Source organism: Narcine bancroftii, chromosome 4, assembly GCF_036971445.1.
Source record: "Narcine bancroftii isolate sNarBan1 chromosome 4, sNarBan1.hap1, whole genome shotgun sequence".
Lineage (NCBI taxonomy): Eukaryota > Metazoa > Chordata > Chondrichthyes > Torpediniformes > Narcinidae > Narcine > Narcine bancroftii.
This window is the reverse complement of record NC_091472.1, coordinates 313,060,310-313,083,463: the sequence shown is the minus strand read 5'-3', so window position 1 is coordinate 313,083,463 and position 23,154 is coordinate 313,060,310. Positions and strand designations below refer to the sequence as shown.

Sequence of the window (23,154 nt, the reverse complement as noted above, 5' to 3'; positions counted from 1 at the left end):
CTCTTTCCTGATGGCTAGGCAATTGGAGATTAAAGTTAATTGGGAGCAAAATGTAATCCAGAGTACACCATCCAACGTGAAGTGGAATCAAATTCAGTTCCCCATAACCCTTAGTTCCCCTACTATAAAAAAAATTGTCTTTGGGCAGCACGGTTGGCGAAGTAGCATTTAGTGCATCACCTTAACAGCGTCAGTGATGGGGACCAGACCAGGGTTTGAATCCTGCGCTGTCTGTAAGGAGTTTGTATGTTCTACCATGTCTGCGTAGGTTTTCCCCTGGGGCTCAGGTTTCCTCCCACCTTTCAAAAAGTACCGGGGCGTGTAGGCTTATGAGGTGTAAATTGGGCGGCACGGACTCGTGGACTGAATGGCTTGTTACCGTGCTGTACGTCTAAATTTAAATTTAAAAAAATATATCCAATGAGGCAGTCTCTACTGCCTCCTCAGGCAGAGAATTCTACTTTTGTTTTATTATTTACAGCGTGGTAGAAGCCGATTCTGGCCATTTAAACCCATGCCGCCCAATTGCACCCAAATTAACCTGCAGCCCCGCAAATTTTGAATGGTGGGAGGCAACCGCAACACTCAGAGGAAACCCACACAGACATTGGGAGAACGTACTTACCGCACCGTATTTAAACCTAGGTCACTAGCGGCTGAAAAAATAGCTTTGCACTAACTGCTGCGCAAACTGTACCCCCCAGTCATTACTCTCTGGGCGAAGCAGATCTCTATAAATCCAGTTCATTCAATCGTTTCTGATGAGGCTAACTTCACATTTCTGATATGATCCCCTGCTATCTAATTGCAACTTCTTTTCCTGCTCCAACCAACTTCCTTTTAAAAGTTAGGCATAGCGATCAAAATCGTGTATGCACAGAAAATGAAAGAAATAAAAAAAGATATCGAGGGTTTTCAGAGCTGGGGAAATGGAAGGAGGGGAAGCTAAATTTTGGACGATTCATCATATGGAAGTTGCCACAGTGATGCACAAAGTCATAGAATGGAATGTTCCAGAAGGTACTTTCATGAAATAGAGCTATAAATCTTGTGTGACCAACCCTGCTTTTTAAAAAAAATATATATATTAAACCGTAACAGTCATGCTTATTCTTCACATCCCTTTATTTGTTTTCCCTGCCCTTCACGTGGTTTTAAATCTGCGTCTATATTTTCGTTTAAATGCCGAGTGGCTTTTTCTCATCATCAAGGCTCTTTGTAGATTCTGATGTGAGGGGAGCCGGAGAGTGCACCCGTTTTTTTTTTTAAACTGACTCACGACCTCAGAGAGGTTGTGACTGGATTGTGATCAAACCAGCTTTATCTCAGATTAGTGGAGAAAGTGAGCCTGGTGGGAACATTCTGTGTGCTGTGAGACAGGGAGGTTTGGTCCCCACTGGGGAATCTCTCTCGCAGGTCCTCCTTGTTCAACCTCTTACCCACTTCCCATCCTACCGTCCCCTTTCTCAACTCCTCAACATGATCCCTTGTGGTCTCTTTTTTAAAGGGGTCATTCATATTTCCCCTTTGGCACTGGCAGTCGGCTGTGGCTTAGTTGGTAGCACTCTTGTGTGGGGTCAGAAGGTTGTGGGTTCAGATTCTACCCTCGAGGTTTGAGCTCTGACACAGTGGCTTGCAGTCCAGGGAGGAGCTGAAGTTGTGTTCCACTTTGCAAATGTCTGAAGAGGGTACACAAAATCATTGAGGACTCCTTCCGCCCTGCACACAGCATCTCTTAGCTGCTCTTGTTGGTGGAGACATACAAGAGTATTAGAGAGCCAGCACCACTAGGCTGAGGAGCAGTCTCTTCCTGAGGGGAGTGAAAATGCTGAATGTCAGGAACTGTTCACACATACCCTCTGAGACTCTCATGTTCATGAAATAATATTTATTTATTTGTATAGATGAAATACTTGTCCTGCATATGTATTGTTTTTCTGTATGTGTGTTAAATCAGGTTGTGTTCTGCTTGTTTTTCTCCGAGGACCAGAAAACACTGTTTTGTTGTGTTGTACTTGTTCAATCAGGTGGAGGGATATGAACCCCAGTCCCGATCACCAGTGGTGTAAAGGCATTGCACTAACCACTTCGCCAATCGTGCTGCCCCAGTATTTATATCTGTCTGCAGTCTCTCCGTATGCTCTTCACAATTTGCTTTTCATTCAATGCACTTTGTCCCCCTCTTCCAGATTGTTTCCATGTCCAATTGTGGGATTTTGCCTGGTGGCTTGTGCTGTTTTTTCTTCCCATCTCCCTAAGCCTGCTAATTCGGGCACCTGCCTGCTTTTTCCTCATTCCTTGAAGGGCTCAGGCCAGTAATGTTGGTGATGTATCTTTACTTCCTATCGATGTTGCGCAGCCTGCAGAGTTCCTCCAGCATTTTTGAGTTTTTACTATAGTTACCTTTCGTATCTGACACATTATTCATAACGATACACACATTCGGCAGAGAAGCAGGCCTTTCGGCCCATGGTTCTTAAGTTTATTTGCCACATTGTACCTGGTACAGTGAGAAGGATTCTTCTGCGAGCAGTCTAACAGGTCATCAAGCAATGGAGTATGTGGGGTTCATTGGGAAGAAACTATCTGTAAGCACTTTCACACTCTTTAGCCTTCTCTCCAATGGGAGGAGGGAGAATTGTCTGTGTTTGGGTGGGATGAGTCCTTCAGTGTGTCGGCTGACTTTCCCAGGCTGTGGGAGAGGTAGATGGAGTCCGTGGAGGGGAGGGAAGTTTGCATGACATTCACTGCTTTTTAGGGGCATTCAACTCCATAGACACCCATAATCAGTATAATTATGAAAATATGACCCAAATGCAAGACATTGTATATTGACCGCCCAGTAATAAAATCTAAAGTTAGGTAGAGCCATATCAACGTCCCTCTTGGGTTTCTGTAAGAAAACTTTGTTTAGACAAGGCCCTCTACCCTTCCATATACAAGATGATATAACCGAATCAAATTATTCAAAAAATGATTTACAAACAAAAATTGGTACAGATTGAAAAAAGATACACAAATTTAGGCAAAATATGTGTGTGTGTGTGTGTGTGTGTGTGTGTGTGTGTGTGTGTGTGTTCATGTGCGTGCGTGCGTGCGTGCGGGCGTTGTGACCTACATCTTGGAGTTTGCTGATCAGTTTTGAGGGGCTGATGGTGTTAAATGGTGAACTGTAATCGGTAAAGAGTATCCTGATGAATGCATCTTTGCTGTTCATGTGTTCCAGGGTTTTGTGTAGAGCCAGTGAGATGGCATCTGACATAGAAACATAGAAGATAGGAGCAGGAGTAGGTCATTCGACCCTTCGAGCCTGCTCTGCCATTCAACGAGATCATGGCTGATCTTAAAGTTCAGTACCCCGTCCCCGCCTTCACCTGTTGTTAGGATAGGTGAACTGGAATGGATCTATGTCAACATCAGACAGGAGCTGATCTGCTTCAGCACCAGCCTTTCAAAACACTTCATCAGTGTTAATGGAAGTGGTACTGGTTGATAGTCATTAAGGCCGGTTACTACACCTGATCATATGAGTCTTGTGGCCTCTACACCTCTTTCCTGATGGCAGCAATAATAATAGTGTGTGGTTGGTCACGTGAATCCTTGATGATTGCTGCCGTCGCTCTCCGATGGCCAGCCTTCCCTGTACCATACGGTGATGCATCCAGGAAGTCTACATTCCATGGTTCACCTATCGAAACTGTTCAGGGACTTCCTGAATGTGCTTAACCAAAAGTAAAAGCCTTGGTATGCTTTCTTGACCATCAATATGGTTGGACCACGTCAGATATTTACTCCTAAGAACTTTAAGCCCTTATTGATACCAATCCCACTTACCAACAGAATCATTAAAAAAATATAATTTTACCTCGACTAAACATCACTTAGGTGAACATCCAGCTGTTCTAATATTCCTGACCATGAGAGCTTGTTTCCAGTGTTGCTCACATTACTCCAGTTAATACATTTCCAAAAGATGATGCTTCGTATCTGTAATGTCCTCAGAGTGATGCAAAAGATGCTGGAGAAATGCCAAAACTCCCCACCACGGGCATCTTCACATAAACTATAACACTCACCGTTAACTGCTCAAGGGAAGTGTAAGCCATGACCAATGACTGCTGCCCCCTGATCTGCCTGTCCCACAATGGTAGGCTTCAATATAGGGAGTGGCTGGAAAGATTGGGACTTTTCTCCCTGGACGCTGCCTCTCATAAACTTCAAAGTTCAAATTTATTGTCATGGCATCATGTACAACCCTGAGATTCTTGTAATTCTTATACTAATTATAATTCTTATAATTAGAACAGAGAATGCTACAGCATAGTACAGGCCCTTTGGCCCTCAATGTTGTGCCAACCCATATATTCCTTTAAAAAAAGTTCTAAACCCACCCTAACCCATAACCCTCTAATTTTCTTTCATCCACGTGCCTGTCTAAGTCTCTTAAATGCCCCTAATGTTTCAGCCTCCACCACCATCCCTGGGAAGGCATTCCATGCATTAACAGCTCTCTGTGTAAAAAATATAAATAAATTACCCCTGATGTCCCCCCTAAACTTCCCTCCCTTCACTTTGTATATACTGTATGATCTTGGGAGTTTGTTATTCTTGCCCTGGGCAACAGTTGCTGGCTGTCCACCCTGTTTATGCCTCTCATATCCTTGTAGACCTCTATCAAGCCTCCTCTCATCCTTCTACTCTCCAAAGAGAAAAGTTCCAGCTCTGCTAACCTTGCCTCATAAGATTATTTTCCAGTCCAGGCAATATCCTGGTAATTCTCCTCTGCACCCTCTCTATAGCTTCCATATTTTCAATCAATTCTTTGTCATTAGAACTCCACATATCTTGTTCCAACTCCACTCAACATGCCTTGAAGCTGGTTTCATTTCCTTCCTATAATGGGGTGACCAGAACTGAACACAATACTCTTAAGTGTGGTCTCACCAGAGTTGTAACATGACGTCTCTACTCCTAAACTCAATCCCCCTATTAATGAAGCCCAGCATCACATAGGCCTTCTTAACTATCCTATCAACCTGTGCAGTGACCTTGAGTGATGTATGGATTTGAACCCCAAGGTCCCTCTGTTCATCCAGACTCCTAAGTAACTGACTATTAACCTTGTACTCATCCTTCTGGTTTGTCCTTCCAAAATGCATCACCTCACATTTATCTGGATGGAACTTCATCTGCCATTTTTCTGCCCAACTCTACATTCCTATCTGTGTCCTCTTGTAACCTTTGGCCACCTTCAACTCCATCCACAACTCCTCCAACCTTTGTGTTATCTGGAAACTTACTGACCTGTCGTCCACCTCTTCATCGAGGTCATTATAAAAATCACAAAGAGCAGGGGTCCCAAAACAGATGCCTGCAGCAGTCCACTTGTCCCTGACCTCCAGGCAGAACACTTTCCTTCTTCTACTACTCTGCTTTCTTCCTGCAAGCCAAATTTCAATCCACACGGCCAAGTATCCCATGCCACATGACTTTCTAGATGAGTTTCTTGTGGGGGACTTTGTCAAATGCCTTCCACTCTACCCTCATCAATTTCTTTTGTTACCTCCTCAAAAAGCTCAATTAGGGTCATGAGGCATGACCTTCCCTTCACAAGCCATGCTAACTATCCTTGAGTGGACTGTATTTCTCCAAATGGTCATAGTTTGCACACCATTGGCGTAAGACTCACTGGTCTATAATTCTCAGGATTCTCTCTATTACTTTTTTTAAACAAAGGGACTACATTTACCATTCTCCAATCCTCCAAAACCTCTCTTGCGGCCAAAGAAGATTCAAAGATCATAACTACTGCCCCAACTATCTCTTATCTCACTTCCCACAGTAACCTCTGAAACAGATGTCCATTTAGTCCCAATAACCTCCATGTTCCCCATTTAATTTTACTTGTCAATCTTGATGTTTTAAGAAGATCCAACACTTTTACTGTTATTTAATCTCTACATTATCCAGATACAGGTCTGTTCAATTTCAACCTCACCCTGAACAAGTTTCTTTTCTCTTCTGAATACTGAAGCAAATCATTCATTTAGGACCTCCCCAACCTCATCCACCTCAGGCACATGTTACCTCCTTTATTCTTTAGCAGCCCCAGCTTCATTCTTGTCATCCTTCTGTTCTTCACATACACATAGAATGCCTCGGGGTTCTCTTTAATCGAACATGCCAAGGCCTTCTCAAGCCCCCCTTCAAGCTCCCCAATTCCTTTCTTAAGCTCCTTCCTGGTTACCATATATTTCTCATGAGCTCTCTCTGTTTCCTGTTTCCTATATCTAACATAGGCTTCCTTCTTCCTCTTGACTAGTTACCTCACCTGTTTCATCAGCCATGGTTCCCTTTTCCTACCATCTTTTCCTTGTCCCAGTGGGACATTACTTCTGTGCTTTCACCCTTGAACATCTGTTTCCAATTTACTCTCGCTAGTTCCTGCCTCGTCCCTTCATAATTAGCCCTTCCCCAGTTAAGCATTTTCCCAATTTGACTGTTTATATCCTTTTCTATAACTATGTTGAAGCTAAGGGAGTTGTGGTCACTCTCACCAAAATGCTCCCCCCACCGAGAGGTCCGCCCCCGACCAGGTTCATTCCCCAGACTAGATCCAGTCCAGCCTCTCCTCTCGTCAGCCGGTTCACAGACTGTGTCAGTAATCCTTCCTGAATACTCCTGACAAACTCAGTCCCATCCATCCCTCTTGCAGTCATGAGATGCCAGTCAAAATATTAGAGAAGTTGAAATCACCCACAACTACAACCCTGTATTTCCCGCACCATTCCCAAATAATTATTCTACTAATAATTCCTATTCTAATGCTCATTGTTATAATTATTATTGGAATTATACTTCTTTTAATTCTAATTATAATTCCTGTAATTATGTCCATGAGACATAGGAGCTTCAATAGATTCTTCAACTCATTGAGTCTGCCCCACCATTCAATCATGAGCTGATCCACTTGCCCGGCCTTCTCCCTATAACCTTTGGTGCCCTGGCTAATCCAGAACCGATCAATCCCCGTCTTAAATACACCCAATGACCTGGCTTCCACAACTGTCTTTGGCAACAAATTCCACAGATTCACCACCTTCTGGCTACATAAATTCCTCCCCGTCTCTGTCCTAGGTGGTCAACCTTCAGTCCTGAATTTGTGCCCTCTCCCACCATGGGAAATAACCTTTTGATACCTACTCTGCCCATGCCTTTCAATATTTGAAATGTTTCAATGGGATCCTCCCGCATTCTCCAAAATTCCAACTAATACTGGCCTGGAGCTGCCAAACACTCCTCATGCGATAACACTTTCATTCTGGAATTAGTGTTCAGATTTACTGTCGGAGTACATCCATGACATCACATACACCCTGAGACTCTTTTTTCCTGCAAGCCAGGCAGAATTACCGCCTATTTGTGGTACAAAAAAAAACTACACAATATACAAATGTAAACAAAAAGATAACTGTAAACCGATAACGAAGGTAAACAAACTGTGCAATACAGAGAATAAAGTCCACGTGAGAGTCCTTAAATGAGTCCCTAATTGAGTTTGTTGCTGGGGAGTCTGATGCTAGAGGGGTAGCAGCTGTTCCTGAACCTTGTGAACCCTCTCCAACTTCAGCACATCTTTTCTTAAATTTCTAATTTTCTTAAGTTATAATTGTTTTCATAAGGTGGTGGAAAATAGAATTGCAATGTTTCTTCTGTGGGCACCATTTACCTGATTAATAATCCTATGAACCTGCACAAGATCCTTTCTCAGCCTCCTGCTGTCCAGGGTGAAAAGTCATAGCCTGTCCCTGTATTCAAGCCTACCTTTGTAGGATAGACTTAGCAGACCCTCACTGGTGGATGGTTGACGGACCCTCTCATTTCAACAGTACTTAGGGGTGGACACTAAATGCATGCATTACTGCAGCATGTTTTTAATAGCTGGAATTTAAATTCTTTAGCAGTATCTGCATGTGTGCGGCAGATACCAACTGGTTCTAGTTTAATATTGGATCTCATTTAATTTTCCAGACCTAGCTTGCTCGCTTTACAGAGATGTCTTCTCATTATGAATATGTGACACATATTTCATAAAACTGTCGTGCTTTAGTCCATAACAACAATTTGCAGTTTTTGTTTTGATACATCTTTAGCTTAGATAAACTAGCCAGAACCAATTCAAGTGTGATTATATGGCAGATGAGACTTGCATGTGCTTGGATCTATCTCTCACAGATTTGTTTGGCACATTGTGGGTCACCAACCATGGGTATAATGGTTGTTGCAAGCCAGAACAAGCCCTCTACGTTCTGTAACAAGCTGTGGTTAGAACAGTGGTTCTCAACCTTTTTCCTTCCACTCACATCCCACTTTAAGTAATCCTTAGGCCATCGGTGCTCTGTGATGAGTAAGGGATTGCTTAAGGTGGGATGTGAGTGGAAAGAAAAAAGTTGAGAACCACAGACATGTCAGCATAGTGGTGGGGCGCAGATTTGAAATGGTTGATGTTGTGTGAGAAGGGAAGAAGGGAAATGTTTGGTGGGTTCAAAGAGCAACAAGTCTTGACTCAGGCTGATCAAAGGAAGGATCTTTATTAAAACACACGTCAGAGGATCACAAGAAGGGATAACACACACAAAACAGTATAATCAGTCACAACGGACTTAACACGACTGATACAAGCAACTGTATGCAGACAAGGATTGCAATACTCTACCCACCGTTCCTAGTCTAACATGGGCATGGCTCCAAAGCTATCTAACATCCCTGTGCATTGCACACCTTACCAACAACTCCTTCAGCGATGTCCACAGCTTGTGATCTGGAGTGGAGCAGGATTCATCTCAGGTCCGAAGAGAAAAAGAGGAAGAGGTACTGCTTGTGGTGGACTTTATAGTACAGCAAGCTGGAGGGTCCAGCACATGTAATCACTAGGTGGGCAATGGGTGAGCTGAGCCCAAGTTCGACTGGCAAGTGATGCAACCTGTGACTAGGTTCCAGGGAGAGAGGTCATGTGACCCTTCATAATCCACATTCCCACTGGGTTCCACAGAGAGGTCACATGACCGTTCACGATCAACACTACAGTTGGAGATCCCTGCCACTGATGAGGATCGAGTGAAGGTGAAACAGGCTGTTGACTCTACGCCATCCATCACAAATCCTGTACTAGCCCTGATGATTTAATCTCCCTACATTCTCATTGACTCCACTCAGACAGAAACTGTGCGCCAGGGGCAGAAGGAGCATACGACCTGCCCTATTGCCCACTTGCTGGTACAATGCAGGCCCTCCTGCCCCATCAGTGTATGAGCCTGTGGGTCCCCCTCAGTCATCATGATAGGCTGGCCAAGAAAGGATGAGCAAACTTTAATTGGGATTTAGGGATTGGAGAAAGTTAGTTGGTCCTTCCTAACATCCACATTTCCATTGTCAGTCATAAAAAGGATGGCTTACCTTTGGATAAAGGCATTTGTAGTGCCAATCCTGCTGCAGGTGAGTTAGTTTTGCACAGCAGCTGTGATTCCTGTTGAAATTCTGGGGGATGACTGGATCAGGGAATTGGAGTTTCCAGTACCCAAGAGCAGCTGCATTTTGGGTAAGTTTGAGGTTTTGCACCAGAGGAGCTTCTACTCATTTGTGAGAGTTTATTGTCATATAAGCAAATGTAATGTACATATGCATTGAAGTTCTTGCTAGCTGCAGCTACACAGGTAAAATGGGGGGCATAAATAAGGTGAGTAGTGCCAGTCTGTTTCCTCGAGTGGGAGAATCTAAGATGAAAGGGTACAGCTGTAAGGTGAGAAGAGTATAGCCATAAGGTGAGGAGATAACTGTAAGGTGAGGAGCATCTGATTTTGATGGGATGTGAAGGGATGATTCTTCATTCGGAGGGTGGTGGGTGCATGGATCAAGTTGCTAGATAAAGTAGAGGTAGGTATGTTAGCTTCCTTTGAATGGAAGACTGTTTTGGAGAGTATGGGCCTAATGTAGGCAAGTGGGACTACAGGAGGAGGGCATATTGTTCGACGTGGACAAGCTGGACCTGTAGGCCATTTTCCATGCTGCAAGACTGACTTGGGTTACATAATACACACCAACTAGAGTAGTATAAATTAAATTTCTCTAATTTGCCAATTGTAATCCAACATGAAGGTGAAATCAGATTCAGTTCCCCATCACCCTTCATTCCCCTGGTCATTGCAATGCTGTTCGAGCACCAATGACCTGGGTTCGAATCTAGCACCGTCTTTAAGAAGTTTGTACATTCTCCCTGTGTCTGGGCACGCCAGTTTCCTCCTACCCTCAAAAAATGTACAGGGTTTGTACATTAATTGGGCGGCACGGGCTTGTGGGGTGACAGGGCCTGTTACCGTGCTGTATGTCTAAACAAAAAGAGAAAAAAACAATAAATATAGTTAAATAAATCATTCACAGTCAGAGTTAGTGCAATTCAATAGTGCAGACAGATGTTTTGGTGGGAGCATCTGCTGGAGAAACTCAGGAAGTCGAGCAGCATCAATGGGAGGAAAGACTGGTCAACATTTCAGCTCAGAACCTTTCACCATACTGTGGTGGAAACTCCAATTCCCTGACTCTAACCATTCCCCAGAATTTCAACAAGATTCAAACTTGTGTGCAGGTCTTTTGATTTGTCCTGGAGCAGTTTAGAATTAGGATTAAGGTAGTGTGTGGAGGTTGACGAGCATCTTCTTGTTTTTCTTGGGCACCGATCCACTGGTGGTCCTTTTGAAGAAGTGTGCCAAAACTCCATTCAGATTGTCCACAGATCTTTTAAGGATTTGTATTTAACAGTTCAGGTTTATCTTTCTATTTGTGTTAGAAGTTGTCCAGCCTCTCTCTCTGGTGTCAATGGCATTTACAGGAATTATAACAGCTTTTCCAGTGAAGACCAATCGAAACGTATTTTGTAATCAATATATTTTAGGTGTGTGCAGTGGTGCCCTCCCATGCCATTTCACCTGCAATAGGGCATTAGAGCACATGTACCTCTGGACAGAACTGTGTGGTCAACTGTCCAATTTCTCCAGTTTCAAGCAAACGTGTTATTTCAATTTTTTTTCTGGTTAGAACTAGTCAATTGGAGAATCCTTCGTATTTACAGGAAAAATATTTGTCTGTGATCAGTCAAAAGTAACATCATTTTTAAACTGGAGTTTTTTTGTATGGGATATGTTGATTTTTCTGTCAGTCAGATTGAATTCTATATGGAAGACTTCTAAACTCTAAAAAAGTATGCACAAGTTTTTTTGAAGGAAACTGGGCTTAGGTTTGCGGTGCTTAGATGCTGTGTGTCACACAGGCAATAAAAATCAAACACTTTAGACCGAGGACTTGTTGATCTTGGACCAGCTGAGTGTTTACAGTGAGCGAAGCTTGGTGTTTGTTAGTGCAGCTTGTAGTAGTGTGTGCTGTATAATGTTGATCTTTGTGTCAATCAAGTTGAATTTTAATCAGTGAATGATCCAAGACCCACACATGAAACCAGGAAATTAGGTTCACAAAGTCTGTGTGAATTTACTGTTTGGGTTGCAAAGAAATGTGGAAAATGGTTTTGACTTTTTCAAAGTTCCGATTTATTGTCAGAGGACATACATGTACAACCCTGAGATTCTTTTTCCTGCAGGTCAGGCTAATTTCTACTTATCAGGAGTGCAAAAACTTGTATTCATGAAAAGATGCATATACAAAACATAGAAACATAGAAAATAGGTGTAGGAGGAGGCCATTTGGCCCTTCAAGCCTACACCGCCATTCATTTTGATCATGGCTGATCATCTACCCAGTACTTGCCTTCTCCCCATACCCCCTGATCCCCTAAGCCACAAGGGCCAAATCGAGCTCCCTCTTAAATATAGATAAAGAATTGGCTTCAACTACTTCCTGTGGCAAAGAATTCCACAGATTCACCACTCTGGAGAGAATTTTTTTTTTCCTCATCTTAGTCCTAAAAGACTTCCCCCTTATGCTTAAACTGTGACTCTTGGTTGTGGTTTTCCCCAACATCGGGAGCACCTTCTTGCTTCTAACCTGTCCAATCCCTTAAGAATTTTATACATTTCTTTTAGATTTCCTCTCAGTCTTCTAAATTCCAGCAAGTGATAAGCCCAGTCGATCCAGCCTTTCTTCATCCATCCCTGGCATCAGTCTGGTGAACCTTCTTTGCACTTCCTCAATGGCAAGGATGTCTTTCCTCAGATAAGGAGACCAAAACTGTTCACAATGCTCCAGGTGTGGTCTCACCAGGGCCCTGCTCAGCTGCAGTAAAACCTCTCTGCTCCTGTACTCGAATCCTCTTGCTATGAATGTCAGTGTATCATTCGCTTTCCTCCCTGCCTGCTCTACCTGTGCGCCCACTTTCAATGACTGGTGCACAGCGACATCCAGGTCTTGTTGCACCTCTCCTTTTCCTAATCGGACACCATTTAAGTATAATTTTCTCTCCTGAGAGAAATGCAAACAAACAAACTGTGCAATACAGAAAATAAATATTCAATAATACATGTGCAAAGTAAAGTCCTTAAATGAGTCCCTGATTGAGTTTGTTGTTCAGTCATCCGATGGTGGAGGAGTAGCAACTGTTTCTGAATCTGGTCGTATGAGTCTTGTGGCAGCAGCGAGAACAGAGCGTGCGCTGGGTGGTGTGGGATCCTTGATGATTACTGCTGCTCTCTGATGGCAGCGTTCCCTGTAGATGTTCTCATTGGTCTGTGATGTACTGGGATACATCCACTACCTTTCAGAAGTCTTTCGGCTCAGAGGTATTGGTGCTTCTATGCCAGGTTGTGATGCAGCCAGTCAGCACTTTCCACTACACATCTGTAGAAGTTTTCCAAGGTTTCCACTGTCATACCAAACCTCCGCAAACTCCCAAGGAAGTAGAGGCGTCAACGTGCTTTCTTCATGAAAAAGTGGCTTCCAAGAATTTAAATTTGTTCACCCTCTCCATTTCTGATTCCCCCAGTGATCTCTGGATCGTACACCTCTCGTTTTCCCCAACGAAAGTCCACAATCATCTCTTTGGTTTTCGTGACATTGAGTGTGTGACATTTCTGCCTTCTTCGTCCTTGGGACTTTGAACCTGATGTTGGGGGTGGGGTTTTGCATAAACTCACCAACAGTTATGTCGCAAGAAAAATGCAATGCTGGAGAAACCCTATATAGCAAAGATAAAGGTACATAACCAATGTTTGAGGCTTGAGACCTTCATCAAAGCTGAAACGTTGGTTATGTATCTTTACTATATAAAGGCCACTGACTTGCTGAGTTTCTCCAGCATTGTGGTTTTACTTCAACCACAGTGTCTGCAGACTTTCATGTTTTACCTTAGTTTTGTTGCAAGAATTCATCTCTGAATTTTTTTTTTGATTGGTTCAGCCAGAGACTCTGAGGTGACTCTCTTCTGTATCTCTTTTTCTAAATATAAGAGATGCTTCAGGTAATTTCTGCCGATGGCAAATCTGTCTGTCCTACAGCAGGCAAAGTGATATGATACTGTTTTTGTTACATGATATTAAATTGAACCTTGAAATGTGGCAATGAACCTGGCTCTCTCAAGTTGAGTGAGATGGCAGTGAAAACTTCAAGTCAACCTTTATAGCCAAGGTTGGGAAGTGTTTGAATTATAGGGTTGGTGCTGAGGGAACTATCTGCGATCCCTACTCCTGATTGCTTCCCAGAGACACCTGCTGGAAAAGATGTCATCTCTGAATCTCAGGATAGCCCAATTCAAACTACAGCCAATGTGATCAAGCCATGGTTACAATGAGGGAAATACAAGGGGACACAAGGGAGACTGCAGATGAAGGAATCTGGAGCAAAAATCAATCCGTTGGAAGAACTCAGCAGGTCAAGCAGTATCGGGAGAATATATTAAATTTTAAATCTTTTTAATTTTAAAAAAGTTTAGACATACAGGCCCTTTCGGCCCATGAGCCCATGCCACCAATTACATCCATTTGACCTACAACCCCCTGGTATGTTTTGGAGGATAGGAGGAGCCCCCAGAGAAAGCCCATGCGAACATGGGGAGAACATACAAACTTGACAGACAGCTTGCGATTTGAACCCCGGTCCTGATCCCTGGCGCTGTGCCGCATTGTGCTAATTGTACACCAATCATGCCACCCTCATGGACAATGTTTTGGTTTGGAACCCTTTATCAGGAGGCAAACAACATCTTGTGGAAATGATCAAGCAAATCCCCAAAGGATGTTGATAGAACAAAGAGTTTGGCGAGAATACCAGAGAGAACTTTTATGCTCCATCAAATAGTGCCCTAGATTTTAATTTTTATCTGCCCCCCCCCCCCCCCCACCCCCATCTGGATCTCAACTTTTGATGTATTAGCAGTTTCTTTTCATGTTATAGTCTGAAGCTGTAATTTATCGTTAGATGAGAGTGAGAAGCCCACTGACCACAGCTGGTATTATCCTTTCATGGACTGAGATGGGCTTGTATCCTGCCAACATTGTCATGTTCATGCTGGTTTGATGGATAATACGCGACCAAGTTTCCAGGGAGAACTCCCTTGCTTATTGGACATGCCCCATACGAGTAGGTTGATATTAACATAATGAACTGAACTTGTATTGCTTTGTCTATCTAGAGCAGCCATTCTTTACCTTTCTTGGGACCCCCATGACTCTTTTTTTAATTTTAGAAGTATAGCATGGTAACATGCCCTTCTGGCCCACGAGTCCTTGCCAACCAAATATCCCAATTAACTTACAACTCCTGTACGTTTTGAAGGGTGGGAGGAAACCGGAGCACCAAGAGGAAACCCGCGCAGATATTGGGAGAACATGCAAACTCTTCAGAGATAGCGCCAGATTTGAACCCAGGTTGCTGACATATAATTCTTTCTTCTTTGGCTTGGCTTCGCAGACGAAGATTTATGGAGGGGGTAAATGTCCACGTCAGCTGCAGGCTCGTTTGTGGCTGACAAGTCCGATGCGGGACAGGCAGACACGGTTGCAGCGGTTGCAGGGGAAAATTGGTTGGTTGGGGTTGGGTGTTGGGTTTTTCCTCCTTTGTCTTTTGTCAGTGAGGTGGGCTCTGCGGTCTTCTTCAAAGGAGGTTGCTGCCCGCCGAACTGTGAGGCGCCAAGATGCACGGTTTGAGGCGATATCAGCCCACTGGCGGTGGTCAATGTGGCAGGCACCAAGAGATTTCTTTAGGCAGTCCTTGTACCTCTTCTTTGGTGCATCTCTGTCACGGTGGCCAGTGGAGAGCTCGCCATATAACATGATCTTGGGAAGGCGATGGTCCTCCATTCTGGAGACGTAACCCACCCAGCGCAGCTGGATCTTCAGCAGCGTGGACTCGATGCTGTCGGCCTCTGCCATCTCGAGTACTTCGACGTTAGGGATGAAGGCGCTCCAATGAATGTTGAGGATGGAGCGGAGACAACGCTGGTGGAAGCGTTCTAGGAGCCGTAGGTGATGCCGATAGAGGACCCATGATTCGGAGCCGAACAGGAGTGTGGGTATGACAACGGCTCTGTATACGCTTATCTTTGTGAGGTTCAATATTCAGAAGCAGAATTTATGGTCATGAACGTGTCACGAAATTCGTTGTTTTACGGCAACATCACAGGGCAAACCTTTATATAAACCACCTTACAAAATAAATAGAAATACTGCAAGAAAATGTCAAAGTGAGGCAGTGTCTGTGGTTCATTGTTCATTCAGGATTCTGATAGCAGATGGGAAGAAGCTGTCCGTGTGCAGCTGAGTGCTCATCTTCAGGGTCCTGTATCTTTCTCCTGATGGTAGCAGAGTGAAGAGACATGGCCTGGGTGGTGGGGCTCCTTGAGGATAGAGGCTGCTTTCATAAGACATCGCCTCTTGTAGATGTCCTTGATGTTGTGAAGACGGGTGGCCGTTTTAGTTAACAAACCTCTGGAGCTTTTCTTGTCCTGAGCATTGGCACCACTGTACCAGACAGTGATGCAACCAGCCAGAATGCTCTCCACGGTACACCAGTGGATGTTTTGGTACCGAATCTCCTCAAATACCTCACAAAGTATAGCCGCTGACGAGCCTTCTTCGTTTTGCATCAGCAAGGAGGCTCCAGGATAGATCATTAGAGATGTTAACACCCAGGGAATTTGAACTTCTTGACCCTCTCCATTGCTGAGCCCTCGATGAGGACTGGGTCGTGTTTGTGTTCATGTTTATGTGTCCCCTTCCCTATGAAGCAGTCCAGATTTGGTTTCTTCTGCAATTCTCTCCTACCGACTACATATATAAAAAAAATAAAAAAATTGTGGTGCGTGAGGTGTAAACCAAACAGGGCTTTTACTTAAATATGCTGCGCCCCCCCCCCCCCCCCCCCCCCCGGGACCGTTAGGCCCCCATTGAGAATGGTTAATCTTGAGTGTTCTTGAGAAAATTGTGCATTGTGTGATGTTCGGACTCCTGGCAGGGAAGTAAAACTGCCAGCTTGATATACTCTACAAATCCTACACTGAACCCAAGCCGGCTAGGAGCAGATGAGGGCACACAACCCAATTTGTAGCGCCATCTTCCAAGACAGATGTGTATAGCAATTCATTCTTCCCCCGCACAATTAAACCTTGGAATAATCTTCCCCCGACCATACTCACACAACCAGACCCAATTAAATTTAAAAGTCTCCTTAAGCACACCCTCTCCCACCTCCAGTTTAAATTCCATATGGAATATTTTGGAAGACCAAGAACCAAGCTCCACAGTTACCAAGGAATGTTCACCTACCAAACCTCGATATCCAGGTAAAGCCTGTCCATGCAAACACCATTGCCATCTAATTGCACCATGTCTGGAATCTGGAATAGATTGCTGTTCCTCTTTTGGATCAAAATCCTGGAATAAAACTTTTCCAGGAATGATTTCTGACTGCGTTCTCCATTTTATCTTCCCAGATCGCTTGGCGACGGACATTTTCAATGCAGAGGAGTTCAAGGAGAGATTTCTCTCAGAGGTAAAAATGCTGTTGGAAAGTTGGGCAGGCAAGTGGAATGATGTCGTGTGAGTTCACAGAGGTGTGCGATGGACATTCCACCTCACGATGGCATGTTATCTGTCTTTTTCTTGGCTGTATGGTGCTACTGCAATGAACAATGGCAATGCAAGATTCAGAATGAATTGCTTGATGCCAAATGTACAGAAATACATTAAGGAGCTTTGTTTTGTGTGCTATCCAGGCAATCCAACTTGTACAAGTAGCGCAATAATAACAAATAAATAGACAATGACTGTAAGAAACCCTGATGGATTAGATATTTGGCAGATTTTTCGGTTAGCTTGGGCACTTGAATCTCCAACATCTTGGTGGAATTCAAATTTCATTGACCTATAACCTGGTGGTTTTCTTCTGACAGCTTCTAAAACTATGTAAAAGCTTTGCAGAATTATATAGAATTTTACAGTAGATTATTCTGCTCAGTGGTGAGGCTTAATTGAACCGGCTTGGGAGGTTCTGAGTGACGTCATGATGTTACAATGCGATGATGCCATTTGGATCGTGCAAGGTTTAAAAAAACTGCGTGTGACTGAGAAAACTACTTTTACTGAACTTCAACTCGTCTGATCATTTTCTCGTCCTCCATTTCACACTGCGACACAGTTGCTTCAGTAGCACCACCATGATTATTTCTATATGAGCAGACTTCTACCCTTTGTCTCATCCTCTCACCGTAATCTAATTCTTCCTTCCTTGATTATATAATCAGTTTCCACTTCACTCCACCTCCCTTCTTTACCTCAACCACATTCTCATTCTCTGAGGGGAGCAGCAGGTCTCCAAGTCCTATTTGATAATCTTTGATTTGAGGCCCCTAGTTTGACCTTTTCCACAAATGTCATCTGCCCTGGCCATTTCTAAGTTAAAGACCCTCTACCAGAGCATCTCTCTTTTCCAGAGAAAATAGCCCAAGATTGTGGAGCTTGAACAGAAATATCCCCTTCCTTTGTTGGTGCCATCATTGGGGGTCCTGGTTCTGGTTTCTCCAACGCTTCTGTGTTTATTACTTGGAAACCAGAATTGTTTGGTGAATAAGTGTGGTCCAACCAAGATCTCGAATAAACTTTGCTTTAAAATTCTATTCCTCTTGGAGTAAGCCAAGAGGCTACCCATGTGTTGCTACTTCAAATGCCTATGAACCTGTGTACCCTGATGCCTGTCTATTCTTTTCCTCTTTTGGGACTTGACCTTCAGTTATCCTGCTCCACCTCATGCAAATTAAGGAGCTCTGTTTTTCAGAAGGAAACAAATCACAAGATTTGGCAATGCCTTGTGCCTGTTGCACGTGGTAATTACAGAGAAGCTTTTACTCTGGTGCAGCTTTGCTGATCTGAATTAAGTGTGCTGTGTTCACATGACAATGAATGGCTTCCTGATGACTGATAATAGTTTAATTACCTTGTTATCTTTTCTCGCATAGTGTAGGTGTGATTTTTTTTCTTCTCTCTGCTTTGGAATCATTTCCTTTTTAAAACGTTTGGGGGTTGTAAGTCAATTGGTTGTAATTGGGCGGCATGGGTTCATGGGCTGGAAAGGTCTGATAGCGTGCTGTATATCTAAATTTAAATTCCTGAAACGTGGGTTAAATATGGAGTATTGCAGTCCATTGCAGGCAAAATCTTCGCTAGGATTCTCCTAAATAGAATAATACCTAGTGTCGCCGAAAATGTTCTCCCAGAATCACAGTGCGGCTTTCGCGCAAACAGAGGAGCTACTGACATGGTCTTTGCCCTCAGACAGCTCCAAGAAAAGTGCAGAAAACAAAACAAAGGACTCTACATCACCTTTGTTGACCTCACCAAAGCCTTTGACACTGTGAGTAGGAAAGGGCTTTGGCAAATACTAGAGAGCCTCGGATGCCCCCCAAAGTTCCTCAACATGGTTATCCAACTGCACGAAAACCAACAAGGTCAGGTCAGATACAGCAATGAGCTCTCTGAATCCTTCTCCATTAACAATGGCGTGAAGCAAGGCTGTGTTCTCGCACCAACCCTCTTTTCAATCTTCTTCAGCATGATGCTGAAACAAGCCATGAAAGATCTCAACAATGAAGTCGCTGTTTACATCCGGTACCGCACGGATGGCAGTCTCTTCAATCTGAGGCGCCTGCAAGCTCACACCAAGACACAAGAGCAACTTGTCCGTGAACTACTCTTTGCAGATGATGCCACTTTAGTTGCCCATTCAGAGCCAGCTCTTTAGTGCTTGATGTCCTGTTTTGCGGAACCTGCCAAAATGTTTGGTCTGGAAGTCAGCCTGAAGAAAACTGAGGTCCTCCATCAGCCAGCTCCCCACCATGACTATCAGCCCCCCCTCATCTCCATCGGGCACACAAAATTCAAAACGGTCAACTAGTTTACCTATCTCGGCTGCACCATTTCATCGGATGCAAGGATCGACAACGAGATAGACAACAGACTCCCCAAGGCAAATAGCGCCTTTGGAAGACTGCACAAAAGAGTCTGGAAAAATAACCAACTGAAAAACCTCACAAAGATTAGCGTATACAGAGCCGTTGTCATACTCACACTCCTGTTCGGCTCCGAATCATGGGTCCTCTATCGGCATCACCTACGGCTCCTAGAACGCTTCCACCAGCGTTGTCTCCACTCCATCCTCAACATTCATTGGAGCAACTTCATCTCCAACATCGAAGTACTTGAGATGGCAGAGGCCGACAGCATCGAATCCACACTGCTGAAGATCCAACTGCGCTGGGTAGGTCACGTCTCCAGAATGGAGGACCATCGCCTTCTCAAAATCGTGTTATATGGTGAGCTCTCCACTGGCCACCGAGACAGAGGTGCACCAAAGAAGAGGTACAAGGACTGCCTAGAGAAATCTCTTGGTGCCTGCCACATTGACCACCGCCAGTGGGCTGATATCGCCTCAAACCGTGCATCTTGGCGCCTCAAACCGTGCATCTTGGTGCCTCACAGTTTGGCAGGCAGCAACCTCCTTTGAAGAAGACCGCAGAGCCCACCTCACTGACAAAAGACAAAGGAGGAAAAATCCAACATCCAACCCCAACCCACCAATTTTCCCTTGCAACCGCTGCAACCGTGTCTGCCTGTCCCGCATCGGACTTGTCAGCCACAAACGAGCCTGCAGCTGACGTGGACATTACCCCTCCATTAATCTTCGTCCGCGAAGCCAAGCCAAAGAAGAAGAAAAGTCAGATACAGGATGAGATGAAGAGAATAGGTTTCCTTGAGGAATCTGATGGCAGAGGAGAAGAAGCTGTCCTTGTGCCGCTGTGTGCTTGTCTTTAGGCTCCTGTACTCTCTTCCAATGGTAGCAGAGTGAAGAGGGCATGGCCTGGGTGGAGGGGGTTTTTGAGGACAGGCTGTTTTCATATAGATGTCCTCGATGGAGTGAAGTCTGGTACCCGTGATGTTGCAGGCCGAGTTAACAACCCTCTTGTCCTGAGAGTTGGTGCCTCCACACCCGACAGTGATGCAACCAACCAGAATGCTCCCCACCTGTAGAAGTTTACAAGAGTCTTCAGTGATATACTGAATCTCCTCAGACACCTCACAAAGTATAGCTGCTGGTGAGCCTTCTTTGTGATTGCATCAACGTGGAGGCTCCAGGACAGATCCTCGGAGATGTTGACACCCAGGAATTTGAATTCTTGATCCTCTCCACGTTGAGGACTGGGTTTTGTTCCCCTGACTCCCTCCTGAAGTCCACAATCATCTCCTTGGTTTTGCTAATGTTGTTCGGATGGCTGTTGATGTGTCAAACTGATTTTTGTGGAGAGTTTAGTGTTATAGTCAGTCAGAGTACATGGTAAAGTGTTTTTAGGACAAAGTGCAGAGCATAGAAAAAATGTTCAAGAGCATCTTCTTTTATCATAGAGAGGTCCATTTAAGAAAAAAAAAACTGCTTTAATCTGAAGGTTTGTGTTTTCTCACTCGATATCTTTCTCCTGACGGTGTAGGATAGGTCTTTTAGAACCATAGAGCATTATTGTACAGAAGCAGGCCTCTTCGGCCCTTCCAGTCTGTGCTGAACCATTTTTTGCCTATTTATACAGTATGCTGGCAGCTTTCACGAGAGAGGAGTGCATAGATTGAGTCGATGGAGCAGTGGTTTGTTTGCTTGATGACCATAATGCTACAGTTTCGCTCACAACTGCTGTGACAGTGGCGCTGTTGTGGGAATACAGCATCCAATTTGTGTACGATAAAGCTCCCACAAACTACATTGTGTTCGAGACCTATTAATCTGTCATTCATGTTGATTGCTGGATTCTGGGGTGGAGCGACGGAGAGAACTCAGCTACTGTTCCTCATAACAGAGTCGTAGGAAATTATATATTGCCCTGTTTGACCTGGTAATTCACTGGAAAGATGAGGAAAATATAGTACAGGTTGAATTTCCCAAAGTGGTACCAGAGGAACCACTTAAGAGGCACTCCGATGTTTTAACAAGGTCAATGGTAGATACTTGGTTGAAGTAAATGATCTCCCTTTCCTCAACTGATGTTTTGCTGCCATGCTCTCTTGATGCCCAGCTTATCCCCATTTCCAGATGTTCTGGGACACCAGAACATATATGTGGGTCTCCTTTCATTGTGGAATACAGGCCAAGTGCTGGGTTACTTTCAGCTTCCAATCCCTGGCTCTATAACTTGTGTACTTTTTGAAGAATCCCATCCCATGAAGTGAAACTGGAAAGGGGCCAAAAATAATTCGCAAGGATGGTACTGGATAGGCTGGGACTTTTTTCCCTGGAGCCAAGGAGGCTGAGGAGGGACCTTGTGGAGGTTTATAAAGTTACAAGCGGAATTGATCAGATATTCAAGAGCGTCCATGGTAGCGCAACGCTGTTACAAGTGCCAGTGATCAAGACAGGGGTTTGAATCTCGCGCTGTCTGTAAGGAGTTTGTACGTTCTCCCCGTGTTTTCGCGGGTTTTCCCCGGAGGTTCCAGTTTCCTCCCACCATTCAAAACCTACCGAGGGCTTGTGGGCTGAAAGGGCCTTTTACAGTGCTGTATGTCTAAATTTAAAAAAAATAATTTATAGTCATCATCTTTTTCCAGGAGCATAGGTTAAAGGTAAGAAGGGAAGGTTTAAGGGGAATGTGAGGTGCAGCTTTTTCACGCAGAATTGGTGTGAATATGGAACAAGCTTCCAGTGGAAGTTATAGAGGTGGATACAATTGTATTCTTTGAAAGGTACTTAGACAGGTAATTAATCATAAAGGCCCTGAGGGATATGGCCTGAACAGAAGTGGGTAGATAGCTTGGTTATCTTTTGGTTTTATTTTTACCTTTGCTACATCAAGGACACTGTTTGACCAGCTGAGTTTCTCCAGCGTTGTGTTTTTACTTCAAGCATAGTGTCTGCAGATTTTAGTGATTTACTACCTGTACAGGTAAATTGGTTAGCATGGACAAATTGGGAGAACAGGCCTGTTTCTGTGCTGTGGAACTCTAGATCAGCTGTTGTTAATGGGGGCCATACAGCCACAACCCCCCTCCCCCAGGAGGCCACAGCACATTTAAGGAAAAGGGGGCACGGACTGAAATCATCAAATGCTTTTTTATGTAGTCGGAAGGAGAGAATTACGGAAGAAACCAACTAAACCTAACTGCTTCACAGGAAAGAGGCCCATAAACTTTGAAGAGTTCTGGCGGGGGGGGGAGGGGGGATGGTGGGGGGGTGGGTGGTGGGGGATGGTGGTGGTGTTCATAGTCAAAATAAGGTTGAGAATGGCTGCTCTAGATGATGGGGACCAGTCAATTTCTCCAGTTCTCTGATTTCACATGTGACCACTGTCCTTAGCTTTGTCATCAGACCATCGTTCAATCTTGCACCTGTATTTGCTGATCTACACCGGGTCCTGCGTCGGTAATGACTTAAAATAAAAAAAAAACCTTTCATCTTTGCATAGTCTTGCCCTTCTGCAGCTCTCCAATCTCAGTCAACACCACAACCTTGCGGGATCCATGCTCATCTAATTCTGGCTTCTTGTACATTCTTGATTTTGATTGTTTCACCATGCTCTTGACTGAACCACTGTCATCTCCCTCTCCTCTCTTAAAATGATCCTTGAAATCTGTGACCACTTATTTAAAAACCCTCTCCAATAGCTCCTAATGTGTGCTTAGTTTATAA

The 23,154-nt window shown here is 44.2% G+C and overlaps 1 protein-coding gene across 4 annotated transcripts in view; it reads left to right on the top strand.

Annotated features, from left to right (window-relative positions):
* Positions 1–23,154, top strand: part of nhej1 (nonhomologous end-joining factor 1) — a 406,931-nt gene that overhangs the window by 44,935 nt on the left and 338,842 nt on the right. For all 4 annotated transcript variants that reach the window (XM_069935934.1, XM_069935935.1, XM_069935937.1 and 1 more), the window contains exon 5: positions 16,928–16,986. In XM_069935934.1, the coding sequence (XP_069792035.1) occupies positions 16,928–16,986 (59 nt within the window). The remainder of the gene's footprint in view (positions 1–16,927; positions 16,987–23,154) is intronic.